Genomic DNA, 16,863 nt, shown 5'->3' with positions numbered 1-16,863 from the left:
TGAACTATAGCACCCTAATGGCATAATAGCCTACACGATAGCCTACTGTAAAGTACCTTTTGTACTTTTGTAACCCTAACCCTAACTTAAAAAAGGAATATTATAGTGATACCATTAGAAATACCATAAAGTACAATAACTTCTGAATCCCAGGGAATGTCATATGAATATTATAGTGATTTTTGGTTAGGTTATTTTGTTTGTTTACACAGAGGATATTCATAGGCTAAAACATGGATTTTCAACTGTACTAGTAGCCAAAATAGTCGCATAAACCCAGACGTGGTGAATTTATGCTGACCCGCTCTTGACGGAGTCATCATTTCAACCAAACCTGTTTATAGTTTGACTTGAGCCTTAAGTTTCGTTTCTCTGGATTAAATGGCTGCGTGGGTGCACTCGCTGTAAATCGCCTCTCCAGCGCGGTTTAGTAGCTCTGTTTTACAATTGACAGGAAAGAGAGACTGCCCAACTAGAATGCCAAGGAATAGAAAACCAAAACCAGTTTGTAGGATTTCCTAGGAATTGGCATAGCCCGTCGTTGAGTTGTAGCGCTATATATATAGCAGCAGTACATCCTATTCAAGCGAATTGCCAGGACGTTTCCGTGTTTCAGTAACTTCGATCATATTGATCCTCGAGTATTATTAATATGAGTGTAACTTTAAACTGCCAAGTTGGACTTGACTTCTTTGAGTTTTTGAAAGAGACAAATCGAGCATCCATTACAGACAGAAGTCAGCTCAGAGACATTTACAACGCTGAGTTCAGGAACAGGTGAGTTCCTCTTGATTTTGCATTAGCTCTGGAGATATGACAGAGCTTATAACAACTCATTCTTATGGTATCTCTTTTTTATGTTTATTTCAGGAATGCAGGACTCAAAGATCCAAACTTCGGTCGAGTCCTCTATGCTCTGAAAGTGTCTCAGAAAGTAAAATACTATCATGGGAAAGTCCGCTTCAACTCCAAGGTGAGCACTTCTGTTTATTGTAGGCCTGTGCACCAAAAAATGTCCCTATACCTGTTTGTTTGACAGGTCCATACAGAAGTCTGACAGAACAGTGGATGTTGTTACAAAGTTAATTATGTGGGTCTCATCTTCTAAATCCACTGTTTTAGCTGGAGAAATGACACCTACATGGCACAGATTATTCCTTGATACTGTATCTTCGTGGTACAGCCATTTTGGCAAACACAAAACTATCTCAATATTACAATTTGGACAATAATTAGGGATCCAACAAACTTATATTTTCTGTTTATTTCCATTGATTTTCATTTAGTGGTAGCAATTTCCCAGCTGTGGTAATTTCCCCCCTGTTAAATGAGTCAAGGGGAAACAGACACTGATCTTTGTTATATTTAGGCTCATGTTCCAATTATGACACAACTTCGGTGGATGAGTCAACTGAATATGCTTTATTGGTATGTCAGATAAACAGTATTGCCATAGCATCTAAATACAACTGAATAAAGATAATAATAATACTTTTTTTTTTACATAACTGTGTGTGTGTGTGCATGTGTGTGTGTGTGTGTGTGTGCACGCGTGCGCTGCACTACTTAGGTATTAAAGGATCAGGTTTCTGTGTAGTCTATATGTGTGGGGATAGTTTTTGTTTACAATAGAAGAAAGTCTAGCTGAAACATTCAAATGAATTTGGGAAAGCAAATATAATGATTGGCCTAAAGGTGGTGCTACAGCATGTAAATGAAGACTTTCAACAAGCACTTTGCCTGCACTGTTTCAGTTACTGTCATTACATTTTGTACATATGCTGAAACTTGCCTCCCACCTAATAGGAATTTTGGTTGTTGCCACAATCTGGCTCAAAACTAGTCTCACATCATTCATGGGTTGCTTTGGTTTTTCTTAGTGCCTTTAAAGGGAACGTGGAGGGGTTTTAGCAACCCATCCTATTGTTTACTAATCAAACCCCATCTTAAGATGGGGTTTGATTAGTAAACAATAGTGATGGGGTTTGATCAGAACACTGAATACCCCAAAGTACAGAAGAAGAACACTTCTGCCAATACAAATCATAAGGCAGGAGACTAAAAAGGGGCAAGCGAATGGACTTGGCAGTGAGTTCCAAGACTGAGATTCACATAACCCATGGAAGTGGATCCTCCCTGCAGGTTAAAGCTATGTATCAGGACCAGTGGCACTCAGGCAGGGGCCAGCAGCCAGCGCCTGTCCAGGATGGAGCATCCGGTCCCGGGCCAGTACAGGACTCCACCTCCCCTGATGGAGCAGAGACGGGGGTTCGAGCCCGAAGGAAATTGGCCAGTCTCCTGATGAACAGACTCAAGATGGACAAGTAAGAGAACTCAGTGATGAGAGGCGCCTTGTGATCCCTCCTGCTTCCAATAGCCTGTTCTTCAAGAGTGTTTGTTTTCGCCCTTGTTTGTGACTGCAAGAGTGCCGCGTTAGCAGCTTATGTTTTTCTAAAATTAAACATTATTTGTTCACATTAGTTTCTTGTTTTTCTCTTTTTAACCCGTAACCCTCTCAAGTCAACCATATTTCAAGCTTGTGCCTCTCCAGGTCAGAGGTCACAGGGTTAGGTATAGTGTCTTGGAATTCAGCGTCTTGCTCAAGGGCCTTTCAGCAGAAAGCTTGAAACCGGGTGTTTTGATTTAAGGTTAATGGCCCTGTTCCCTGTGCTACGCTGCTGCCGCTAATATACAATAACTTCTGGTCTTTACACCCCCAGGGCTCGGTTCATCTCTGATAAACATGGTATCAGTATCACTTCGGACCACGAGTTTGAGGACGGGAGAGTTTGCTTGTGTGTGCAAGGCGTGGACGAGGTATTCATGATATAAAAGTGCAGTGTCTGCTGGAACAGATAAAGAGATTCTGGTTGTGGTATAATTGTGAAGTCCCACTGAATAGCTTGTTTTTTTTTTAACAGTACGTGGTATGTCTAAATGTGGAGAACACCGGGACAAAGCCAGTGTATTTCACCTACTACGCTTCTCTTTACTGGCTCAAATACTTCACTCTGGAGGATGAACACAAAGTGACCCCAGCAAACCCTCTTTCACTAGCACCAGGTAAGACACATACACTCACAGATGAGATTTTGGTTTTCAAGCAAGAATTGTAATCTTACTCACTAAAATACACTGGATATTACTAAAATTCAATCTTCACCATTCTGTCTTCATATCAGAGATGAAAATAAGTCTTCTACCTGTGGGAAAGAGTAATACTTAGACTCAGGATTTATGGACAATAGATCACTATGAATGTACTGAGCGTTATCGTCTATTATGCACGTTGTGTCCCCAGGTGCTAGCTATGAAATCCAAGTTCACTTCCGCTCTACCTTGGTCGGCTTCTACCCAGCTACACTGGCCTTTGAGTTCAAACCAGACCTGCTGCCCTCCTCCTCTGCCTTCCACATTGTGCGCTTTATTGAGGCTAAATGTGTTACCTCCTTGGGAATGGAGCTGGCCCCCATAGCTCCCTACAAACCTCGCTCCATTTCTGCCATGACTCCCCAAGCTCCTTGCACTATTGTGGATGGGCAGCCACCTGAAGGGTAACACAATACACTCCAGATATTATGGAATAGAATTGCGTTTGAAATTAGAAAGTTGTCGTGTTGCGATGCATCCAACCTTTTCCATTTTGTCTCTTCTAACCAGTATATCAGTGATGCGCCTTAAAATTGAGGTTGAGCTGAAACAGTATAAGATACCAGCATATATGAACCAGCTCATGAAGTCACTGAACCAACCTACCTCCTTACCTGATGCAAGGTAAATTCACCATCTTCTGTGCACATTCACTCGCCATAAATTAGTCTTAGTCTTTTTTTCACAAATGACTTTATTGTAATGTATTTATAATACAATACCATAATCATACAGCCAAAAGCAAACAGCTGGCTGTATAGAAAAATACGATACTAAGCCATAATCATAGCTAACGTGTAGTTTTCTTCTTGTATTCATTACCTATTGTAGAAAATTCCTTAATCCTTAATTATAATAAGTGGCAGTACAGCATATTTCTGTTGACCCCCTCAGCCAAGGCATTGACCCTTCAGAGAGGTAGTGGTAATGGGGTAAAGGTAATGGGGCCAATTTAACCCAAAATCATCTTCAATCAAACCCTGTGATCCAAAGAATTCAGTTAACTGATGGATTATTTCTGTTTGGATGATGGATTGTGCACACAAAACAGAACATGAACTATGAAACAACACAGCTTCTCTTCTAAAATGCATAGCATACTGCTGTATATGTTATATAGATATATATTTTTTTTATCTTTGTAGAAGGGCCCTGCTGGAGAGTCCCATGAGTAAGGAGAACTACTCTAAGAGGTTCGAGCTGCTGCTGTATCTAGAGGAGCTTCAGATGCAGGTGGACATCAAGAGATACAACATCCCCATTAATGACGATGAAGAACATGCCACCATGTTCAGGGACCTGATCAACAAGAAACTTCTCGTTCTGAAGGTTAATTTGTGTGACGCTCGCTCAATCACCCACTCGCTCATTCACATTCCCAGTCAGTCACTTAATCATTAACTCACTTAATGATTATTTCTGATGCTTGCTTGAATTCTCAATCAAGCAAGCACGCACTCACTCATTCACTCAGTCACTTACATAGTCACTCAGATATTCACTCATGCATTCACCATCCAATCATTCTCACTCATTCTTTCACCTGCCAGGTGCCTGGTGTGTCTGAGAACCGTCCATCTGTGCTACGAGGGGATAAGCTGCTGGTGTGCCCAAAAGGAGAAAAAGGGGTGAAGTACCGTGGCTATGTCCATAGTGTATTGCTGGACGAGGTCAAACTGGGCTTCAGCACAGAGTAAGCTCAAGTCTATATACTAATGTGTAATAATGTGAAAATAGATTTTTCTTTGACTGGTTATTAACAAACAAATCAGTCATCGTTAGTATCACAGGTTGACACAGCTGGCTGTGAATTTGACTGCAGGTTGCTGGCCCGCTTTATAGATGGCATGCAGTTCAGTGTTGAGTTCACAGTCAACCGTGTGACCATGCGTGTCCAGCACAGAGCAGCGGAGCTGGCATCTGAACACAGACTAGGAGAGGTGCTGTTCCCTGCCGTGGCCACCTCCTTCTACCAGCAACCACCACTACCCACACTCAGGTTAGTCATGCCTATAGCGACGGGTGGATCTAGGGAGGCCTCTTTCCCATGGGTTGTACTCTGGAAGATCTGTGTGTGGACTATTTCACAGCAGAGATCTCGGTAGTATTCTTCCCTCTACAGATGAAGTCATGTAATGTAAGATGATAAATGAGCTGCACTTGTGATCGCTATATTCAAGTTGTCAACACTGGTTATGTTTACATGCACAGAGTAACCCTGCTATTGGCCATACTCTGGTTAAAGTTTACACCTAGTGATTGCATATCGCTGTTGTCATGAATAAGCCATTTTACATAATATCCCTGTTTACCTGTAGAGGACAGTTAAAACAGTCCACCAGCAAAAAAGTATGGAAAAAATTTGTCCGCCAGCTACCCTCTTTGACTGAGCAGTAGGTTATTTATAATACAGGGGAAAGAGAGAAATAAATGATGATCCCAATAGTAATAACAGTAAGTATTTCTCGCCACCATGTTTTTTATTGACATCAAAGTGTAACCATAACGCTGTGTGAGTGCGTTCTTAACTGGATGTAAACGTGTAAGTGTGTAAACGTAGCCACAGACTCCCTCTAAGTCTCATTCAGCCCTGATCATTCAGCCTCTACCTTCCTCTTTGTAGGCTGTTTGATGCACACCTGGAGAAGAACCCAGAGCAGTATGAGGCTGTACAAAACATTGTAGCTGGCTCCTCCAAACCTGCCCCTTACCTGGTGTTTGGCCCACCTGGCACAGGTACAGCATGTGTGTGTGGTTGTGTATGTAAATGCTTCACTAACAGCATACTACTTCCTCTTGGTCCTCGCCAGGGTTATAGTCTTTAAGGTATTTGGTTTTGAGCAGAATTAACATCCTACCAACCGGTCATTTCACCACAGCCAGAAATGCAGTGCAAGTGGTGGTAATACTGATCATGTGGAATGATTTCAGTGTTTCCCACAGAATTCAAATCTATTTGTGGTGGTAGGTGAGTTGCTCGGGGGCAGGGGCAGGGCCGGGGCTGTTCAACTTTCTTACACGTCTCAACTTTTAAAGGAATACCTCCATTTCCTGTCATTTATGAGCTGTCATGTCATCCATTTTAGCACTGTTTAGGGCCTGTCCATTTTTTACATCGTTAAATTACTAGCATTTGACATTACATTATCTACTCTGTTTTACTGCTTAGCAGCTACTTCTGGTCCAGACTGTCCCTGCTCCTCCTCAGGATGAGTCCTTTTCCTTCCTTCCTTCCTAATCTGGATTGAGGGAGCAAACATTCAGTCAGAGTTAAAAAGTTAATATTAATGTTATCAGTCCACATCCAGTCCACTGGATACTGACTAGCAGCTATACAGCGTGTTAATCTCAGAAACCCCCCAAAATATCCCTTACGCCCATGTGAGCAATGGGAGGTGCACAGACCAGATGGGTCCGTAGAGAGAGAGAGAGCGCGACAGAGAGAGCAACAGAGAGAGAGAGCGAGCGACAGAGAGAGTGAGTGACAGAGAGAGCGCGACAGAGAGAGCAACAGAGAGAGAGAGAGAGCGACAGAGAGCAACAGAGAGAGAGCGCGACAAAGAGCGAGAGAGAGCGACAGAGACAGAGCAAGAGAGCACGCGGAGCAAGTAGGGGCTGAGTGACTCAATGCGCTACACGCAGTTCTACAATTTAACAGTAAAAAAAACAAACAAAAACGTTTTGTGGCAGTGAGTGCTTATATTGTGGCAGGCCGCCACAAACTTGTCTATGTATGTGAAACCCTGGATTTTATTGCCAGTTACAGTAATGCTTTTATACCAAGCTGATGCTTGTTTGTATTGGTCAGGCAAAACGGTGACTCTGGTGGAGGCCATCAAGCAGATAGAAAAGATCCAGGCCTCCTGCCACATCCTGGCCTGTGCTCCCTCCAACAGCGCCGCTGATCTGCTCTGTAAGAAGATTCTGGACCATGTGGAGGAGCGTAAGGTGTTCCGCATGTACGCCAGCAGCCGGGAACCTAAATTTGTTCCTGATGAGCTAAAGGTCAGTGCCTGACACTCTTTTATTCATAGTCACTGTGATTTTTTGAGGTTTGTGTATGTGGACAATCTGGTGTATGTATTTTCACAGGCATGCTCTAACCTGGTAGGGGACACATACGTTTTTCCTGCTAAAGAGGAGCTGATGAAGTATAAGATCATGGTCACCACCCTGTTAACCGCTGGAAGGTAGCAAATGACCCTTACAGTGCATTTTTCCTCACTTGCATGACACCAAAAAGAAGATGGCAAACCACTATTAGCTGCTTTAGTAGTTACACTGTTTACAATCTCTGCCTAAATTTTAACAGCCAAAATACTAACAGCCAGCTATAAATTTGTGCCAAATGCTAACAGACTATAGAATGTTTTTCTTAGACAAATCATATGCACTGATCCTCAGCAAAAGTAAGTGTACTATAATGTATTGTCTCTGATCTCTATAGGCTGGTTACAGGAAACATTCCTACAGGACATTTCACTCATGTGTTTGTGGACGAGGCAGGACATGCTGTGGAGACTGAATGTTTAGTCCCCTTGGCAGGTATAGAAAACAACAAAAAAGTATTTTCTATTGGTGTGTCTATCTTGTTGTATCTGATTCCAAGTGTTATTGACTTATGTTATACATGGAACAAAGGGCTACTCCAGGAGGATTCTGGTCAGTTGGTTCTGGCTGGAGACCCCAAGCAGCTGGGACCCATTCTCAGGTCTCCCCTGGCACTCAAATACAGCATGGGTAAGTACAGACACACACACACACACACAGTTCCTTCTGCATACCTCCATTGCAGTTCAGATACACTAACATAATTCTGCTGGTGATCTAACTGGTGATCTTAAAAGGCTTTGCTGTCTGCAGGTGTGTCCCTGTTGGAGCGTCTGATGAATGATTTCTCTCTGTACCAGAAGGATGAGGGGACGTTCAACAACCGCTTTGTAACCAAACTGCTGCGTAACTACAGGTGTGTAGTAGTTACGGTTACTGTTTCTTATTGTCACTCCTTGACAGAAATTACGAATTCGATTTTTCTGGACTCATCTTCTAAACTAAATGTGCTTTTCTTTTCATCCTTTGTCCTCTCAGGTCCCATCCTGCCATTCTGAAGATTCCCAACGAGCTCTTCTATGACGGAGAGCTCCAGTATTGCGCTGATGAAATGATCCGCAACTCCTTGTGCAGATGGGAATACCTGCCCAAGAGGGTAACAAATTCCACCAAACACACACAAACAGGAAACATGAAAGCACCCAACGATACACCTGCACTAGAAATGTTTAGAGGGGCGCAAGTGACTTTTTCCTAATTTTCTATAGCAGAGCAGAAACAAAACTTTAAATAATTGCATCTTTCTTAAGGGCAGTTTATAGTACAGCGATTTATGATCGCCCGATGGACATCGCTACAAAGTCACCAACATTCCATCATCGCTCAACTTTGATTTTGGACGCCGTCGCTCATAAAAAGTATAAACACTAGAGCGATTATAGAACGCATCACAGAGGTTCAGTCATTTGCTCTCATCATCTAGTTACTTTACTTTGTTACTATAGTTCTAAATAGCAACTAGTTACTTTACTAAGTTAGTCTTTATTAAAAGGAACTCAGTCGAGTGTTTTCAAGTTACCCCCTTAAAAACTTCACAGCCTTTATGTCTTCTGGTGATGTTCTCACTCGTATAGAAATCATCACCGAGTACACTGCTGTTATCTACTGTCTAAAACAAGCAGCTTTCATTTATTCGGGGTCTGATCGTCTTTATGGTAAACTTGTAAGATCACAGAGCAGTCCCACCAGGATTTCATTGAGTTTTTTTGTGATTACTGCGGCCAAAAATGCTTCATTTTGCAGCTGCTTTTCTCAAAAATTGCGATACAATTTGTGGGGTTTTATGTGCTCTTTTTGCGGTAAAATTGTAGGAATTGGGAAAAATTGCAAGCAAAGGAAAAAAAAAGTTTTTTCTCTCTCACACACACACACACTCTCTCTCTCTCTCTCACACACAGCCTCCCCCTACTCTCTCCCATTCTCCGTTTAAGCTATTAACTCTTAGAAAGAGCTTGAATTTTGCACTCACCTCGATTCTTGCAGCACTGGTTTTGTTTTGTTTTGTTTTGCACGGTCTATGGCAGTAATTTTTGTTGGCAGGTGAGTTTTGTTCATCTTCCACCTGAATGCGCGCTGCGATGACGTAAGTTACCACGACACGAAATGCGACAATTGGTCCAAATCACCATGGTCTGTTGATTTGGCCATTTCATGCGGGAAAGTTGCGGCAATTTTGCAAGACTGCAAGCTCTCGCAAATATTGCGGAGATTTCTTGAATTTGCGTTAATTATTGCGGTCGCAAAATCACAATTTCCTGGAGGGACTGACAGAGGCAGCCTTGATTAATCATGTCTGGTCTAAAAAATTAACAGTGGATAGCGCTCACAACACATTGGCAAGTGCTTTCAGTTCTCAGATGTAACCGGTAACAATAATGATCTTACCCTTTTCTTCCATCAGTTCAAAGTAATGCAAATATTCCCAAGTTGTGAAGTTTACTGTTGTGTCCGTTCTGAGCCAGTCGGAGCCTACAGCCTCCACCGCGCGTCAACCAGCTACTGCAGTCTGCTTTTAATAACGCCATGTAACGAAATATATATTTTTTTAATTGCAAAATTTAACCATTTGAAAGGAAAATAATAATAATACAGTTTGTAAACCAGTCTGCAGAATAGCCTAATAACATGTTATGTAACTGCTTTTGCAATGTTATTTTTCCCTCTTTCTATTTAATAATAATAGCTAATAATAATAACCTTAATTTGTATAGCACCTTTCATACACAACATGCAGCTCAAAGTGCTTTACATCAATAGAAGGCAGATAAAAGACAGATAAAAAGATAAAATTCATATAAAAGAACAAGCAAAATGCATTGCATTAAAATAATCAAATTAAGTCAAATAGAAAGATAAAAGAACACAACAAATACTCCCACTTTTAGATGCACATTGTGAGTGAACCCATATGTTTTTCTTTAATTTTCTTATCCCCTGTCCACCTACTCTTGATCTGATATTTATGTCAGATCTCACTGCCTAAGGCAGACGAGAATCATAGATTCTCCTCTTGGTCAAAGTTTCAGTAGACAATAAGTTTCACTAGAACAGACCTCCCGGAAACACCGGAGCTTAGAAACCCCCTTATAATGAGTTTCAGTGAAACCTCACCATCCACAGATGGATGAGAATCATACAGGGTAAAGCTCTGTCCCCCCCACATATAGTGTTCACTCATGTGCAAGTAAGCATTACCCGGCCAAGACGAATGAAAATTCGTACTTGCCCGTGTCAGCTCTGTTGGGATCCTGAACTGAAACGAAGGCTATTTAAAAGCTAAGCTGAAAAGATACATTTTTAGCAGTCGTTTGAAAATGCTTACAGAGCCCGCCTCTCTAATATTCTTTGGCAGGGTGTTCCACAGTTTAGGAGCATAGTTAAAAAAGGCTGCATCCCCAATCTTCTTTTGAGTGGGGTTTTGTACTTCTAACAAACCAGCAGTAGAAGACCTGAGGGCTCTTGATGGAATGTAGAACAGCAGGGATTCTGTAATGTAGGCCGGTCCTAAGCCATTAAGAGCTTTATATATAAGTAAATCTAAAGGATACTGGGAGCCAGTGCAATGTAGCTAAAACCGGAGTGATATGCTCTTGCTTCCTTGTTTTTGTTAAAAGTCTAGCTGCAGAGTTCTGGATAAGCTGAAGCCTCTCAATAGACTTTTTAGGGATGCTGGTAAAGAGGGCATTGCAGTAGTCCAGTCTACTTGCTTTTCAGCATCTTTCTGGGTTAGGAAGGGCCGCACCTTGGCAATATTTGTAAGATGAAAGAATGCTGTTCTGGTCACCTTGTTTATATGGGAATTAAAATTTAGATCAGGATCCAAGATAACACCCAGGCTTGTTACTTTTGATTTGATCGAGGGATTTTGGGCTTACCAAAAGTATTTCTGTCTTATCTTCATTCAGTTTTAAGAAATTTGTGTTCATCCAGTCATTGATAGCCAATAGACAAGTAGTGAGGGAGCTTAAGGCATCTGCATGATTTGGCTCTACAGAAATGTATAGTTGTGTATCATCAGCATAGCTATGGAAATTGACATTATGCTCTCTGATAATATCATCTAATGGAAGCATGTATAGTGAGAAAAGCAGGGGACCAAGACAGCTGCTTGTGCAACACCAGAAGTTAGATCATGTTTCTCTGATACATGATCTCCAAGACAGATGAAAAATTTCCTCCCTGTAATGTAAGTTCTGTGGTAAGTAAGTTCTTCGGTGTCTTGACCGGGGGGGAGAGATGGAGCTGGGGGGCACAGCTTTGAGTGTGGAAGGGTGCTACATAGGAAGGAGCGGGCAATGGGTCGGAGGTGAGTTTGATCCCAGCATCAACGAGTTCTTCCATTTTGTCGGTGAACCCTAGATGAGCGCCGGTGGGAGAAAGGAGAGGGAAAAAGCAGGGGAAAGGGGGGAGGATGATCTGGAGGACTGGAAAGACAGGGGCCGACAGTTGTTGTCCAATGGCTCTGGCAGGTCACATGGAATATCCTGGCTCTGAGAGTGCTGCTGATCTGTTTGTTGTGGATAGACAGGAGGCAACTCAGTGTGGTTGACCTTGGGCTGCTGATATCGGGACTGCAGCGCATTAGGGCAGGGGGCAGATGGGAGATGAAGGGAGTAGTGAAGATTCCCCATTAGTAGTTTCACCCCTAATCTGTTTGGATGTAGGCCATTAGGTTTGAAAAGGTTTTTGCGTCCCCAGAACAGATTGAAGTTCAGTGCTAGGAGTCTGCTGAACTTGTTGATTTCTCTGTCCACTGTTGGTAGGGGACCACTGATAAATTACTTAATCTTTAGTTGGCCAAGTCTGTCAAACAATTTCATAAAGTCCTGCTTTAGCAGCTCTGACTGCTCTCTGCGAGTATCATTTGTCCCCACATGAACAATGATTTGATTTACTCTTGGATGATCAGACAATGTCAGGGGGATTTTATCATTGATGTCACCGACCATTGCGCCTGGGAAACGCAAATGTCTCTGATAGCGGAGTCTCCCACAATAAGAGTGAACGGCTCGCTCGCTTGATCCGATGGGGGGGCCACAGTCCTTTGACTGAGTGAACTTTTTTTGGTCTTTCTCCCTCTGTGCGCACCATAATCCGTCTTTGTTCTCTCTTGTGCAGCTGGTCAGCAGTGCCTTCTGTTTCAATTTCTAATTCATGCAGATATTGTACCGGTTCAAACCTGTTCTCCAGTCGTAAGGTTGATGGTGACTGCAGTCTCTGATTTTTTGCATCTTTAGTTGGCCGTCTGCTGGTGCAGGTGCCCGGTGTCGAATGAGCTGGCTTCCTTAGCTGTGTTCCATGCTGGACTACGGTTCTGCTTTTATTCTTGGGCTTTGCGCCAAAAGAGAATACTAACTGCCAGCAGTTAGTATTCTCTTTATTCTCAGAGGGCTTTCCTTGTACTTTTTTACCAAGCTTTGGAAAAGTTATAGTATCATTTATACACAATTCTTCATTTGGAGCCTGCTTAGCTGTGCTAGGTTGTATCAGCTCACCGATAGGAGACATTTGTAGTGTGTCATGAGGTTCTCCAGCTTTTTCCAATTCGAGAATCCTGGTTTCAAGTACAGCAATCTTCTGTAACAGTCGAAAGCAGTCCGTGCATCTTGAAGACTCTGATCCGAGGGGAGCCATGTGTTATCCACAGACCACACTGCAGTTAACTATCTGGAAAAAAGTTTGAAAGTAAGTGATCACGACCTCTGATCACTTTAATCCTGTAGAATTAGTTGTTAACAGGAACCCCCACTCATAGTTTTGAGCAGTGCAGCAGGAAAAACAGGAAAATATTGCCAAAAATAGATAAGCAGGCAAGGAGCAAAGCAGAGAGCGTCTGATCGGGCAGAAAGCAGAAGTTTCATTCAAGTAAATCTGTTTTCTTTATTCTGGTCTAGATAAATAGCATAAATTGTCTCTGTACATTTTAGTCTACAGTCTACTCTGTGTTGTCGAATGGGCTTTTGGCTTTTACTAAGACAGGAACGGGAGTATCAGTGTGTGCATACTGCCATCTAGAGGCGCTTTTGCACTCGTCAGGTTGACATGATTTCTCATGGGTTGGATAGAGAAGCTTATATTTTATTATGTTCATGCTTGATTCAAACATTTCAAATTAAATTGTTTCAATCTGTCTGCAAACTAACATTAGCTAGCAATGATTATCCAGGCTAAACAGCTGTGACAAACCATTGGTGGCGGTCCTGCTGCCCAGGAATTTGCCTTTTTAATTCCATCTTTGTAATCTGCCCATTTATTACTTATTTATTGTATTTATTACTTTTTGTACAAAAGTATGGTCTTCCAGAGCTGTTGATTACAGTTTAATTTGAGCTCAGAGAATTAATCGACGTTAGGATAAGAGAGTTCCATAATGTTGTCATGACAGCTGAGCCAACGATGGGGTCAAAGTTCAATCCAATTTAAGTCTCAGCGATGGGCGCAACGACCATCGCAACAATGACACATCGCCTGTCGCTGGAAGTATAAACAACATGTCATTGCGACCGACGATAGAATATGATCATCGCCGGTGGTTACAATCATAAATCGCTGTACTATAAACTGCCCTTTATTCAGAACCTAACATCCATACTTTTACAACGATTAAGATTCAGAAAATGTATATTCCATAAAAAGCTACAGCTAGGTACAGTTACACCCTTTCTGCACCACATTTAATCAGGGGTTTGGGATTTTCCCCTTTATGCCAATTTTATTTATGGTTATAAATGTGTTCTTTTGACCATCAGATGGAATTCAGCAAGAGCCTTCCGATGATATATAATACTAATTTTTGGCCAAAATGCCGCTTTTCGTACCAAACTTCTTCTCTCTCAGGACTTCCCGGTGATCTTCCATGGGGTGACGGGTCGTGACGAGCGTGAGGCCAGCAGTCCCTCATTCTTCAACATAGCGGAGGTGGAGGTGATGATGGGCTACGTGAAGAAACTGCTGCAGATGCACGGCAAGAAGGGCTCGGGTACCATTTCAGCCAGAGACATAGGTATCATCGCCCCCTACAGGAAACAGGTGGGAATAGACTTTCATTGCCCTTCAGACACATGAACACACATAATACTGCAATTCAGTTTATTGTTACACATTTGTTTGGTACAAAGGGTATTTATATATACAGTAGATCAAAAGCTGGCAACTGTTTGTCTGGGTGTCACATAGGTGCAGAAAATTCGTAAGGGCCTGGTGGAAGTGGAGAAAGAATCCAATGTGAAGAACTTGAACTTGAAATACCTTAAGGTATGCAACTGAATATTTCACCCTTTACAGATCATGTGAAATATACCAGTGATGTCATTGCCATTTTAAAGTATATACTGTATGTGTGTGTCAGGTTGGTTCAGTAGAGGAGTTCCAAGGTCAGGAGAGGAAAGTGATTTTGGTGTCTACAGTTCGCAGCAGCCCCAAATACGTAGAGATTGACCAAAAGTTCACCCTCGGCTTTGTCAAGAATGAGAAGGTATGAAGTCACAAACACAATAGGGCTGCACGATTATCACAAAAATTATAATTGCAGATTGATTCCCTTGATATTGTAATTGTGATTAATTGAATTGCAATTAAATACCTATTTTGTGTTGCCAACTGCATGTACTGTATTCTGTATAACAATCAAAACAAATCCAGTGTGCACTCATGTTAACACTCTGAGTGTTGAGCAGTTTAAATACCGTTCCTAGCACAGGCAATTTTGGAGCAAATTGTAGAATGTCAGATTGAGTACAATGCTGCTGGTCTGTGCATCTCCAAATAACAAACATGACATGATGGGCACATCAGGTGCATCAGAGATCGATTTAGATCAATTTCTTTACATTGACCAACTTATGGTTTTGTGGAGGCCTTGTCGATATTGTGGTGGTGCACCACTGAAATTACTTAATTCCACTTTTAAACATCAATAAATCAACATAAATATGTTTTCAACTTCACATTGCTCCTTTTAGCATCCAAATTGTTTTGGAGGCTACCGCAAACAGATGAGACATCCACACTTCTTAAAAGATGCTCATGCAGGTTCAGTAGCACGGCTCGGGATTGGTCATATAATGTGAAATCCTCTGATTCACCAGTACACTCAACAAGCTCAATGGATTTGTCTGTGATTGGATACAAGGCTCTTTTGCTGTTTAGAGCAGTGGTTTAGAGCAGTTTGAAACTAAGTTAGATAAACTTGATTTTGACACAGTGGGAGTAGCCTATTAAATGGAATGCAGTAATCGCGACTTTACTCTCTACTCTTTTCTTGGCCAGAGGTTCAATGTGGCCGTGACTCGAGCCAAAGCCCTGCTGATTGTGGTCGGAAACCCCATAGTGCTGAATGCAGATCCTGTCTGGGCCCGGTGGGTGCCACATCTTGGTTCTGCTGTCACTTTATTTGTACCAAAATATATATTTTTTTAAAAAGATATAAGGGAGATATTGTGGTGATAAAATGTTTTTGGGTAAACGGGTCATGCTCTCAAGAGAGCAATATGTTTCCTACCCAACTTTGTGTCATTATTTATCCCTCTCCCTCTTTTTCTGCCTCACATTCTCTCCCTCCCTCCCTACTCTTCTCCAGGTTTATCCGGTACTGTAAAGACGAAGGAGGCTACACTGGATTCTCCCACGCAGAGGACGAGGAGGCGGTGATAACCAGACTTGCTGCCCTGTACATCCAGATTGAGCCTCAAGGTGACACACACATCTTTATTTCCATTAGAATCACTCTCCATAATGATCATTTTGAACTGATGTTAAGGTTTTTTCCATCTTTCTTCTTCCCCCCTTCCCCTCTTCCTTCCTGTGAACTACGCCCCCCAGTGGAGACTGAAGAGAGTATGGTTCAGCAGCAGCTGGACCCCGAGTGGAGGAACGACCTGTGAGAAAAGGAGACCTCAAACACCCATCCTTAGCATTAAAGGATACATTTTGCTTTTTAATTGGTTATATTTCTTCACTGTGTACTTTGCTCACAGTCAGAAGGTTTCTACATTTGGGCACAGACAGTATTTGGTGAACAAATATAACCAACTAAAATTCAACATATCAAAGATGTCAGAGTAATTATGCATAAAGTTTTGAGACAGGACCAAAGGCATGGAAGGCCAGTGAACTGAATCATGTTGAGAGTAGCGCTGCCTCTGCAATGGACTGCATTGACACCACTCACAAAGAGGAATCAGTTTACCTTCTAGCAGCTACAAACACCTATGAAGTCTATAATGCAATTAAATAAACCACTGGAAATTAATTTAAGAGAAATAGATGTTAATTTTTAAAATGAATTTTAAATTATTCTTTAAAATGAGTTTTACCTTCCAATGGGATTAATGGTTTATCTTGTCAGTCTAGCTTGTTATCTCTTTCTAATAAACAAGTTTTGACTTTGTACTGCTCAATCATCACTGTTCCTTTAGATTAGTATTATCATCATCTGGTTATTCATTGAACCTACAACAGACTCTCCAAAGTGATTTGGACTGATGTCTACTCAGGCTATTATTAAATGCAATAAGTAATGTTATATATTTTATGTTGTATTACGTGATTCTAAATAAACTCCACAGCAGTTGCTGACTTTTTGTTGCCTTGTTTCTGTGCTTC

The 16,863-nt window shown here is 41.8% G+C and overlaps 1 protein-coding gene across 1 annotated transcript; it reads left to right on the top strand.

Moving 5' to 3' along the window:
* The first annotated feature begins 427 nt into the window (after positions 1-427).
* On the top strand, positions 428-16,836 carry LOC139908503 (putative helicase mov-10-B.2). The gene is made up of 23 exons (XM_071895261.2): positions 428-777; positions 871-973; positions 2,143-2,324; positions 2,721-2,817; positions 2,922-3,063; positions 3,302-3,554; positions 3,661-3,774; positions 4,296-4,479; positions 4,701-4,843; positions 4,973-5,149; positions 5,774-5,886; positions 6,959-7,155; positions 7,243-7,340; positions 7,598-7,695; positions 7,792-7,890; positions 8,014-8,116; positions 8,239-8,356; positions 14,098-14,289; positions 14,437-14,514; positions 14,609-14,734; positions 15,529-15,617; positions 15,839-15,951; positions 16,081-16,836. The coding sequence occupies exons 1-23, from the start codon at positions 653-655 to the stop codon at positions 16,140-16,142; spliced, it is 3,006 nt and encodes a 1,001-aa protein (XP_071751362.2). The 5' UTR covers positions 428-652; the 3' UTR covers positions 16,143-16,836.
* The last annotated feature ends 27 nt before the right edge of the window (positions 16,837-16,863 follow it).

Source organism: Centroberyx gerrardi, chromosome 14 (genome assembly GCF_048128805.1).
Source record: "Centroberyx gerrardi isolate f3 chromosome 14, fCenGer3.hap1.cur.20231027, whole genome shotgun sequence".
Taxonomy (NCBI): Eukaryota; Metazoa; Chordata; class Actinopteri; order Beryciformes; family Berycidae; genus Centroberyx; species Centroberyx gerrardi.
This window is presented reverse-complemented; position numbering and strand designations above follow the sequence as displayed.

Bases quoted from the DNA above. Each gene is read 5' to 3' on its own strand.
- LOC139908503 (XM_071895261.2), top strand. From the start codon at position 653: ATGAGTGTAACTTTAAACTGCCAAGTTGGACTTGACTTCTTTGAGTTT. The intron at 7,891-8,013 runs GTAAGTACAGAC...TGCTGTCTGCAG, and splicing joins GGCACTCAAATACAGCATGG to GTGTGTCCCTGTTGGAGCGT. The intron at 8,357-14,097 runs GTAACAAATTCC...CTTCTCTCTCAG, and splicing joins GGGAATACCTGCCCAAGAGG to GACTTCCCGGTGATCTTCCA.